Source organism: Sinocyclocheilus grahami, unplaced genomic scaffold (genome assembly GCF_001515645.1).
Source record: "Sinocyclocheilus grahami isolate Dianchi unplaced genomic scaffold, SAMN03320097.WGS_v1.1 scaffold460.1, whole genome shotgun sequence".
Classification (NCBI taxonomy): Eukaryota; Metazoa; Chordata; class Actinopteri; order Cypriniformes; family Cyprinidae; genus Sinocyclocheilus; species Sinocyclocheilus grahami.
Genome location: NW_015505639.1, coordinates 1,097,825 through 1,110,144, shown reverse-complemented (window position 1 = coordinate 1,110,144; position 12,320 = coordinate 1,097,825). Strand labels below are relative to the sequence as shown.

At 36.7% G+C, this 12,320-nt stretch overlaps 1 protein-coding gene across 1 annotated transcript; it reads left to right on the top strand.

Annotated features, from left to right (window-relative positions):
• The first annotated feature begins 1,403 nt into the window (after nt 1-1,403).
• LOC107552907 (protein phosphatase 1 regulatory subunit 14C-like) lies at nt 1,404-11,893 on the top strand. Its single transcript, XM_016234941.1, has 4 exons — nt 1,404-1,876; nt 9,947-10,027; nt 10,161-10,193; nt 11,564-11,893. The coding sequence occupies exons 1-4, from the start codon at nt 1,703-1,705 to the stop codon at nt 11,630-11,632; spliced, it is 357 nt and encodes a 118-aa protein (XP_016090427.1). The 5' UTR covers nt 1,404-1,702; the 3' UTR covers nt 11,633-11,893.
• Nucleotides 11,894-12,320: the final 427 nt, after the last annotated feature.

Genomic DNA, 12,320 nt, shown 5'->3' with positions numbered 1-12,320 from the left:
TTGGCAACTTTTAACCAATGCCCTAGCAACCACGCACAATTCCCTAACAAACTGTAAGAACCACATAGCAACACCTTGACAACCATTCAGAACACTCTAGCAACAGCTTAGCAACCACCCAAAACAGCCAAGAATCAGCTTAGCAACCCCCTAACAATCACCCAAATCACCCTAGCAATGCCACACCCTGGCAACCACTCAACAGCTCTAAGAACACAGAACACCCTGGAAACCACATAGTAACACACTATCAGACACTCAGAACATCTTAGCAACAACCACGCAAAATATCCTAGCAAACTGTAACAACCACATAGCAACACTTTGGCAACCATTCAGAACACCCTAGCAACAGCTTAGCAACCACCCAAAACACCACAGCAACAGCTTAGCAACACCCACATAGCAACACACTAACAGCATACACATCTTAGCAACCTTATACTAATGCCCTAGCAACTACCACAGAAAATGTATAGCAATACCATGGCGACCACCCAACAGCTCTAAGCCCCCAGAACACCCTAGAAACCACATAGTAACACACTAACAGCCACTCATAATATCTTAATAATGTTGTACCAATGCCCTAGCAACCACCCATAACACCTACGCAAACACATAGCAACACCCTGGCAACCATTCAGATCAAGAACACCCTAGCAACAGCTTAGCAACCCCGCAGGAAACACCTGGAGCACCCTAGAAACCACGGAGCACACTAACACTCTAACTGTCATTTAGAATCTCTTAGCAACCTTATACCAATGCCCTAGAAACCACCCAGAACATCCAGGCAAACACATAGCAACACCCTGGCAACCATTCAGAACAAGAACACCCTAGCAACAGCTTAGTAACTCCCTAGGCACCACACAGAACACCCTAGCAACAGCTTAACAACCTCCTAAGAACCACCCAGAACACCCTAGCAACAGTTTGGCAACCTCTAGCAACCACCCAGAACACCATAACAACACACTAACAGACACATCTTAACAACCTCATAACAATCCCTAGCAACCACCCAGAAGACCCCAGCAACACCCTGGCAACCAATAACAGTTATGATGGTGAGTTTTGCACTAGCAAACAGCATAGTTTCTTCACAAATGTATTAATAGCATACAATTAGTAAATTTTTTTTTAAAACTAAACAGAATAGCTAAATTAATTATAATTATAATTATTATCATTTTTAAAATTATAATTGAAACAATAAGTAAAATATTTTCTTTATAAAAGCATTTGTTTAATGAATAAATATAAATGTAATTTTTAATTCCGCATATGGATTCCATAAATAGTAACAAGTGCTTTAAAACAAGTGTTTTGGCCTCCGACCCCAATCTTACTGCATGTTATCAGTCTTAAGTTGAACTATGTTCCTCCTTAACACACACACACATGAAGACGGCAGACAGTGAGTGAGCAAGAGAGAGAGAGACAGGGAGAGGGAGGGAGGGAGTCAGTGTTAGTAGAGCGCAGACAGAAGACAGGCACTAAAGGAGGCTGTCGGACAGAAACACCACGATCATGAGTCAGAAACACACTGCAGTATAGAGACACACACTGAGGAGCAAACAACAGCAAGACGGCGACTGAAGGAGCCTGTGTTTGAATCTGTGAGACAGACAGACAGACAGAGAAAGAGGCTGCCGTCTCTTGGTCTTCTCCCCGTTGGTGTGAGGTTGTGGCAGGCATGGCGTCGGAGCCGGGCACCCAGTCCAGAGTGATGTTTCAGACCAAAGTGGAGGAGCCTGCCCAACGCAAACTGGGCAAACTGACGGTCAAATACAACCGCAAAGACCTCCAGAGGAGGCTGGACATCGAGGAGTGGATCGACGGGCAGCTGCACCTGCTGTACGGCTGCGAGGTAAGACAGATCCAGAGAGACAGACGCTCTGAGATGCATTACAGCACGATCAGACCCAAGGAAATAATGCAGAAAAATGAATGCTTCTCCTAAAACTCCTCATGAGACTTCAACCAGTCACTAGTTGTCATCCTATGAAATGAGGTCATACTGAGGTCTCTGACTTTTGAATGCAGTATTTTTGAGAAACTCTTCTCTCTTTCTCTGGAGAAACATGTGAGAAGCAGGAGATGTTAGTAAATATCTCTATTTAATCTCATGGCTGTCTAGGAGGAACCATTGAGGGAAGTCGGTTGAAGGTTTCCTAGAGGAAATACATTATTATATACATATAAGTCAGGTTGAATCGTGAAATTGAGGAACATTTTAACAATTAACAATATTATTTCATTGTTTGAGTCATTGTTCAACCCCATCAGATCTGCCATCCCACTTATAAAACTTTATTCTATGAAGAGCCAAGAAAGTTAATGGCTTAAAGCTTCAGAAATGTGTTGAAATCATCCTTCTTGTGCAGTTTTTTCCACGTACATTTATTCATTTAGCAGATGCTAATCTGAACCAGATTTACAAATGAGCAACATTACAAGCACTAGATTTCTTTATAGAATGTCTCAGTGCCTTTATGTGAACCACCACCACCACTGACATCTGACATGATGTCGATTTCCACAAAAAATCATTGCGACTTCTTTCTCAGACTGAAAAAACAAGCAAAAATCTAAGTAATGCATTTATAACAGACATCTACAGGGCAAGACAATGCACTGATAAATGTATATAAAACAAGAACGAAATATATATATATATGTGTGTGTGTGACCCTGGCTGTGAAAACCCAGCTAAAGTCATTTTTTGTGACTGACTGTTTTCTACATAAAATCATCCTTCGTAAGGTAAAGAACATTCTGTGAAAATGTAACCTTGAAATCTTTAATATTGACTTTTTATGGTTGAAATCAAACTTTGATGCTTGTTATCTCATAATTAGATTTTGAGACTTTAGCCTGGATTTCACAGAGAGGGTCATATATATATACAGGTATGTATATACTGTATGTATGTGTATATATATATATATGTACACATATATTTTAACCAACTGAGGGACGAGTGTGAATGAATGAATGACAGCACGTCACAGATGCCGCTCATGTTGAACCCAGAACATTCCTTAAAGTGTGCACAGATCAGACTGTAATCAGCATTCAGCTGACGTCATGATTTGCCGGTGATGACGAGTCACGGACATCTGGAGATGCGCAACATCTGCCGCATTACATCAGAGAGACTGTATCCGCTGCATCCCGCGCTACCATGGCAACAGGATTCTGGCTGGTTCAGCATGATGGGATGTGTGTGTGATCGCACGACATTTACTCGAATGTGCTGAGGATACAGTGACATTAGAGGAGAGAAGGTGATGATATTTGAACAGATCAAGCTGTTTTTCCTCAACGACGCCCACATGTGCGGATTATAACCCGCAGCCCGCTGACCGACAGCTGCTCTAATGTCAATCTCTCCCAACATGACACGCAACAAACACCTGAAATCTGCAATCCTAAACCTTTATGGTTGAGACTCGTTCACACTAAGAATAATATCTGTAATGATAACGTCCCCTCCGACCTGTGATAACGAGCGTTTCTGTGCCATAACGCTCTTTTAGATGGATCCTGATTGGCTTTCAAAGTTTTTATTGTTCATCAGCTGGAAAAATCGTTCTGAAAGTGATTCCAATCAGTGTTATTTCAGCATCACATCATACTTTTTTTTTTTAGCAGTTTTGTTTTTATTTCACATACTTTTTATTTAATTATTATAGTTTTATTGCTATAGTTGTGGACTTAAAGTCATGTAAACTTAAGGATTATTTAACTTTATAGTTATAGCTATCATTATAGTCATCATCCTTGGTGTGAAAAGGCTTTAGATTAAACCAGAGCTGAGTGTATTTTTGCACTTCATGGAAAGCAAAAATAAAAACAGCATTTCTAATGCAGCAAAGTGAGATTTCTGGTTAGAGAAACAGTTCTTTGTCCAAAACAGATAAAATAATGTTTTAGGATTTGTTTACATTCTTGCATCTGGCAGATGCTTTTATCCAAAAACTTACATTTACCTACATTGCATCCATGAGATTCTCAGGAAATCGAACTTATGACCTTGGAGTTGCAAGCGCCATGCTCTACAGGAATAATTAGTAATTTACTCTCTGCAGTAACTGAGGAGTTCATCTGTGATAACTGAAACTACAGCATTCAGTTACCATCTTAACCCACCCTGATAACATGATGAACTGCACCATGGGCTTTGTGATATGATATCTTGCATATGACAGCTGTACACTGGTGTAAAGCTGTCTTACATTACAGGTAGAAAAATACAGGTAGTTCCTGTAGCTCAAGAAACAGAGCATGATGCAAGGCAATGCATGAGTTGAAAAACAAAATGTAATGCACGAATGTAAGTTACGGTATCAAGGAACAAGTATTAATTTCTTATTGCTTCAGTATCAGAAATGAAATATTTCCCATGCATTTTTACCTTTATTTGGGTATATTTCTTGTAATCAACTCAAGTCAAGTCACCATTATTTACATAGCGTTTTTTAACATGCAGATTGTGTCAAAGCAGCTTTACAGTATTAAAAAAAAGAAATAGTGTGCCATTCTCCTCTGGCCAGACGAGACCAGCAGTTTAATTCTAGGTTGCAACAAAGTCAGATAAAATGATATAAAATCATATAAAATCATGCAAGTGAACCAATCAAATGAAACAAATTCTTAATATGAACAACTAAGTCTGAAATTAATATAATTCAACATCAAAAGAGAGCTGTAAATAAAGCGAGATATCAAACACTGTTAGAATATATGTGAAATACATCACCAGCGTTCTATTGTTTACTGTAACTTTAGATTTGACTATAATTGCTGTTTCAGGTTTTTGAGCTGTTGGAGAGTTGAGTGCTTTATTAATTTTTTTTTTTCATCAGCATCCCTTTTACGTTAGCTCCACTTTCAACAACACTCACCTCCGAAACAGCGAGTTACAAGTCACTAAACCCATCACCAGACAGAACTAGAATAGAAGAGAGTATACCAAATGTAAGATTACAGATTACAAGAACAGAGGAAATCAATTCTGCCTCCACATTTGAAATATCCGGCTCACCTAGCAGTCATGGTTAATGTCTGACCCCGACCTGTTACTATTAAACTCGAGCACTCAAGGACACGTGGGACATTTAAGCATTCAGCGGTGCAGATCTTTCAGCATGGTGTGTGTGAGAGAGAGAGAAAGTGCTGAAGGTAGTGGCAGATGTCAAGCATCGGTGTGTGTGTGTTTACTCTACTGTAGCCATCAGATGACACAGAACTGAATGATTCCTGATTAACACGCATGTACTGTACAGAAGTACTGCTTTACACATATCTTTCTTTTCTAGTTGTTTAAAGGGGATTTAAATGGAGCAGGCTTTGAGGGGAAGACGTCTGTTGTGTCCTAAATACATGTTAAAGCAGCTCTATTTAAAGAGCACGCTTTCATGTCTACTGTGGTACTATTGTGCATTTCACTGATGTAATCCATCTGAAGATATACTGTACGCTTAAGCCAAGACACACCAGGTGAATAGTCAAAAAAATTTAACTAATAGACATCACCATACTTCTCCAGTTGATTGATTACATTAAGAGTTGCAAACTATATATTTTTTTTGTATTAGAAGATTTTTGAAATGTTATGTTTAAAGATGCAAATGAGGCGTTTCCTAATTAAGTATACACAAATTTCCAGAAAATAAATCTAAACATTGGATAAAGCCAGGTTCAAAATTCTTGTTATATTTTGTTGACAGTGAGGATTTTGGATATCTCTTTTTCTCACTGTATAATTTGAAAAATATTGTCTTGAGTCAGAATTTTTTTACTAGGTTTTTAGGCATAAAACGCTGTACAAAACCAGGTGGATGATATATGAGCAAATCGCTCTATTAAAATCTTCAGAATGTAGATTGGAATTCAATTCTGAAATTTGGTGCATGTGAAGTGGAGTTAAAAACTTATTTTGATAAAACAGCCTTTAAAGATATGTATTTTAACTGAAATCTACAGAAGTAAAGAGATAAAGCGCAATAATAAAATCGGGTGAATGATATATAAACAAACCCCTCAAACAAACTCAGAATATAGAAAAGAATAAAACTGTAAATTTTGGTGTATGTAAGTGCTGCTGCAGTGGAGATAAACTCTTTAAATGTATGTATTATAATTGAAATATAGACGCCAGTAGATAAAGTGCAACAAAATAAACACTTGAAAGTGTATTTTGGATGTTTTCTTTTCACTATTCTGAAAGAATATGTTATGGACAGCCAATAGCTATCATTATAGTCATCATCCTTGGTGTGAAAAGGCTTTAGATTAAACCAGAGCTAAGTGTATTTTTGCACTTCATGGAAAGCAAAAATAAAAACAGCATTTCTAATGCAGCAAAGTGAGATTTCTGGTTAGAGAAACAGTTCTTTGTCCAAAACAGATAAAATAATGTTTTAGGATTTGTTTACATTCTTGCATCTGGCAGATGCTTTTATCCAAAAACTTACATTTACCTACATTGCATCCATGAGATTCTCAGGAAATCGAACTTATGACCTTGGAGTTGCAAGCGCCATGCTCTACAGGAATAATTAGTCATTTACTCTCTGCAGTAACTGAGGAGTTCATCTGTGATAACTGAAACTACAGCGTTCAGTTACCATCTTAACCCACCCTGATAACATGATGAACTGCATCATGGGCTTTTGTGATATGATATCTTGCATATGACAGCTGTACACTGGTGTAAAGCTGTCTTACATTACAGGTAGAAAAATACAGGTAGTTCCTGTAGCTCAAGAAACAGAGCATGATGCAAGGCAATGCATGAGTTGAAAAACAAAATGTAATGCACGAATGTAAGTTACGGTATCAAGGAACAAGTATTAATTTCTTATTGCTTCAGTATCAGAAATGAAATATTTCCCATGCATTTTTACCTTTATTTGGGTATATTTCTTGTAATCAACTCAAGTCAAGTCACCATTATTTACATAGCGTTTTTTAACATGCAGATTGTGTCAAAGCAGCTTTACAGTATTAAAAAAAAGAAATAGTGTGCCATTCTCCTCTGGCCAGACGAGACCAGCAGTTTAATTCTAGGTTGCAACAAAGTCAGATAAAATGATATAAAATCATATAAAATCATGCAAGTGAACCAATCAAATGAAACAAATTCTTAATATGAACAACTAAGTCTGAAATTAATATAATTCAACATCAAAAGAGAGCTGTAAATAAAGCGAGATATCAAACACTGTTAGAATATATGTGAAATACATCACCAGCGTTCTATTGTTTACTGTAACTTTAGATTTGACTATAATTGCTGTTTCAGGTTTTTGAGCTGTTGGAGAGTTGAGTGCTTTATTAATTTTTTTTTTTCATCAGCATCCCTTTTACGTTAGCTCCACTTTCAACAACACTCACCTCCGAAACAGCGAGTTACAAGTCACTAAACCCATCACCAGACAGAACTAGAATAGAAGAGAGTATACCAAATGTAAGATTACAGATTACAAGAACAGAGGAAATCAATTCTGCCTCCACATTTGAAATATCCGGCTCACCTAGCAGTCATGGTTAATGTCTGACCCCGACCTGTTACTATTAAACTCGAGCACTCAAGGACACGTGGGACATTTAAGCATTCAGCGGTGCAGATCTTTCAGCATGGTGTGTGTGAGAGAGAGAGAAAGTGCTGAAGGTAGTGGCAGATGTCAAGCATCGGTGTGTGTGTGTTTACTCTACTGTAGCCATCAGATGACACAGAACTGAATGATTCCTGATTAACACGCATGTACTGTACAGAAGTACTGCTTTACACATATCTTTCTTTTCTATTTTTTTTTCAGGGGATTTAAATGGAACAGGCTTTGAGGGGAAGACGTCTGTTGTGTCCTAAATACACGTTAAAGCAGCTCTATTTAAAGAGCACGCTTTCATGTCTACTGTGGTACTATTGTGCATTTCACTGATGTAATCCATCTGAAGATATACTGTACGCTTAAGCCAAGACACACCAGGTGAATAGTCAAAAAAATTTAACTAATAGACATCACCATACTTCTCCAGTTGATTGATTACATTAAGAGTTGCAAACTATATATATTTTTTGTATTACAAGTTTTTTGAAATGTTATGTTTAAAGATGCAAATGAGGCGTTTCCTAATTAAGTATACACAAATTTCCAGAAAATAAATCTAAACATTGGATAAAGCCAGGTTCAAAATTCTTACAGCATCTGTGCGTGAAAGCTCACTGGGGTAAACGCATACTTGCACAGGCCCCCCGACCTGCTGAGTGCCAGCTGGACCGTCTGGGGATGGAGTCTCCAGCTCGTGACAGCTCGTCGGGCGTACGGTTGTGCAGACCCGGAATATGAATGGCACGAAGCAACCCCAGATGCTTCTGATGTAAGCGCCCTCTGAGACGGTTGGATGCAATCATCGCATGCCAATGTGCATTGGCTCATTTAGTTTACACTCAAAGTGGATTGGTCTCTCTAAGCGAGACCCTATTTGTCGGTCATTACCGACGTGATGTCAAGAGTGACCGACTGAAAGTGAACTTTGGGGGAACATTGTTTTGAAATTTATCTAAAAAACAATTCTTGTCATGGTTATAACTTTATTTAAGGATTACAAGAACATTTCTTACAACATTCTGCTAACTTTATTTAACCCTAAATATAACATTATTTTTAATATTCTAAGAATGTTAAAATGTAAATTTTTCTTGTTGTGATTAGAATGCTATCTGAAGGTTACAAAAACATTTCTTAGAATGTTCAATAAGTACAAAGAACACCATAAAAACATTTTGAGAATGCTGTTCCCAGAATGTTTGCTCTCAACGTTGTCCCTACATTTATACAACTTAAAAAAAAACATTAGTGGAAGTTGTGAGAACTGTTAGTTCTGGGATTATTTACTCGACCTGCTGTTTTTATAAAGCTGTATGAACTTTATTCTTTTTCAGAACACAGAAGAAGAAATGTAAACGTTGCTCATGATTATTTTATGATACTTTTGGCAGACAACATGGTTACCATCACTATAAAAATGTACATGATCAATAAATCTTGGCAACTTACGCTTTTACATTACTTTAACTCTAAATAATGTAACCAATAGTACACACCTCACGCACCGGATGCTGTGCGCACGCATAAAGACAGCTGGACATAGTGGTGTATTAGAGGTAAAATATGATATAAATACTGTTTGGTTTCTCGCACAAACCGATCGTTTCGTGTCTTAGGACATCAATGTGTCGTCACGAGCCGCAGGGTTTAATTTGGATTTGTCTGTGCATGTTTTTTTTACTCTCATAGATTTTGTTACCATTGCCATGCATTATACGACTGACAGACTGCAACGGTTAAAGTTAAAAATCATCATTTGTGTTCTACTGAAGAAACAAAGTCACCTACATCTTGGATGCCCTGCGGGTAAGCAGATAAACATCACATTTTCATTTTTGGGTGAACTATCCCTTTAATATCTTTTAAAAAATATACAAAGAAATTGCCAAAAAATATTGATAGAAAATAAATATATCTTCAAATATATTTTAGCAAATACATTTTGGCCATTTTGAAATATATTTAAAAATATATATTTAAAAAAGATTTAATTTAATTGCCATATGGGCGTCATCCAGACATAAGGATTAATGAAATTTAACAGTCAATTAAGTCATACTGTATGTAAGCTTTATGGCATCGAGCCACCTAAAATCTTTATCATAATTAGTCTTTAATAGCCTGACTCTTACTGCTTCTGCATTTCCAGCATCATTTCTCAGTTAGACACACTGCTGTTTCTAGTTTGATTGCATCAGCAATATCTCTGGACCAATATCTTTCATAACTATCAATAGATTTGTTTGCAATGAAAGGAGCGGTTGCATTATTAAATGCACAGAGTCTGGGTTACGACGAGTCATTGATTGTCTGTGCAGGAGGAGGAGGTTCCCGAGCTGGAGATCGACATCGATGAACTTCTAGAGCTGACAGATGCAGAACAGAGATCTCGACTGCACGTACGCTCAGCTTCATCTCAATCATAACACCACACACATAACCGGTGCAGCACAGCATCGTGCGACTGCATGCATCTATAACTTTATGATAAACATGTACAGATGCTCTACCAGCTGTTCTGTGTTTTAACAGGAGCTTTTGCAAGAATGTGGAAAGCCAAAGGAGGTAAGAGAAAACCACAAACTGCTTTCATATGCACTTATTAACAGATGAGTCATGCTTCATATTACAGTGATTATGAAGAAAATTTACCAAAAAATCAGATGCACTGAAAAATATTTAGGCGTAAATGAAAGATTTATGTATTTTAATGGCATATAAAATGTCCATCTGGATTAAATGATCTTGTTTGAATATTATTATAAGTATTATATATATATATATATATGTTTTATATTATTTATTTAGAATTATTTAGCTTTAGTTTCTTTTTATTTCAGCTTTAGTCATTTTACTTAATCTTATTTTCACTTAGTTGCCAAGGGAACTTCTAACAAGGGAATTTCTGATTTTCATCTAATAATTATATATTTTATTTTATTTATTAAAGTATTAGTGTATTATGTATTAATATTTTGAATTGGCTTTTATGTTTTTTATTTCCCGTTTTCATTTTGTTACATGCATTTGTCATCTTTATTCATTTTTCTAAATATTTATTGTATTTCTTTTTTATGCATATTAGGAAGAAAATTCCCCTAAAAATCAGATGCACTGCAAAAAAAAAAATCAGATTCATGTATTTGGACTGCATATCATTTTTCCATCCATTTCGATTACAGTTTTAACATAAACTAAAATGATTCATATTTGGCAGTCATATATCAAAGATTTCTGCATTCAAAAAAAGGGGGAAAAAATCATGTCATACTTTATTAATAAATATTTGAACAAATGTATAATTATGTAATATTATATACATCAGTTTATGTTTTTTATGTTAAAACTGTGTAATCCAAATACTTTTCATTATAAATTGTAATTTTAACATAAAAGAAAGTGCAACTAACTTTGAATAGATCAACTTTAAGTTACATTACCATGGTTTTAACTGCCAGTATTTCATAATAAATTAAGCAGCACATGGTTCTAAAGTTTAACAGCACTCTAAACTTTAAAGGGGTCATATGATGCTTTTTTAAAGATCATTATTTTGTGTATTTGGTGTAACAGAATATGTTGACATGCTTTAATGTTCAAAAAAACGTCTCCCTGACATGCTGCTTCAACACTAACTGCGGTTACTGAAACCACGCCTTCTTTCTTTGCGTGAACATTTGGGCGCATTATGCAAATATTTCCACATAGTGATGTAGATATGTGGGGGCGTGTTAGAACGAGCCGTTTTAGGGGGGCGTGGCAGAGTCTTAACTTTGATAAAGAATATCTCTTTGGTTTTGAGACTTTAGTCTTTGCAACTTCAGGGATCTTATCTATGCACAATCAGCTTGTAGCACTCCACAGAGAAAGGAAAACATGAAATCGCATCATATGACCCCTTTAAGCTCTTAAGCAGGATCTCTCTCTGACCGCAGGACTTTATCAACGGTCTGCTGTACCGGATGAAGGGACTGCGGAAGATGTCAGGATCTCTGAAGAAATAGTTTTAGGTCAAAGGCTGGATTTTTCAAGATAATGTGAAGCACCCGGCCACGCCCCTAACCCCACCCACAACAATAAGCCCCGCCCACTCCTCCTGTCTGTACTGTAGAGCGCTGTGAGTCTGTCTGTGGACGTTTCTTTAAGTCACCGCACTCATGGGTCAACGACAGACACTTCCAGAAACTGTGTTTTTGACCACTAATAATTCTGTCGTTTCTCCAGCATTGCAAATAAAACTAATGGCCTATTATTACTTAAATGAGATGCTTTTTTTTGTTTTATTGTGACATGTACATTTTGTTCCCTATTTATATATATATATATATATTGTTCTGACAAGTGTTGTAGATTTTAGATGAAAAGCATAGATACAGTTCGTGATAATAAATTCAGAATCTAGGATATCTTTCTTACATTCTGCTATTGTCTGATTTCAGTTCTAAAACAGAGATATTGCGTGACAATTAATACTGTCTCAGAAGTGCAGAATATGCATCTTTCATAACACTTTTATCAATAACATGACAAACACACGCATGTCAGCATGAAATGCATTAATATTTCCAGTATTGCATTAAGTTATCCTGTATTTCAGCTCATGCATGTGTATGTCTGGGAAACCTGATGATATTTAGATGATCTGCAGAAGAATAAATGTCCATAATGCATAACTCCAAACACATCCAGAAG

What these genes read in the sequence shown, in the direction of transcription:
- LOC107552907 (XM_016234941.1), top strand. Translation starts at nt 1,703, where the DNA reads ATGGCGTCGGAGCCGGGCACCCAGTCCAGAGTGATGTTTCAGACCAAA. An exon ending in ACCTGCTGTACGGCTGCGAG is followed by an intron (nt 1,877 to 9,946) that starts GTAAGACAGATC and finishes TTGTCTGTGCAG; the next exon opens with GAGGAGGAGGTTCCCGAGCT. An exon ending in AATGTGGAAAGCCAAAGGAG is followed by an intron (nt 10,194 to 11,563) that starts GTAAGAGAAAAC and finishes CTCTGACCGCAG; the next exon opens with GACTTTATCAACGGTCTGCT.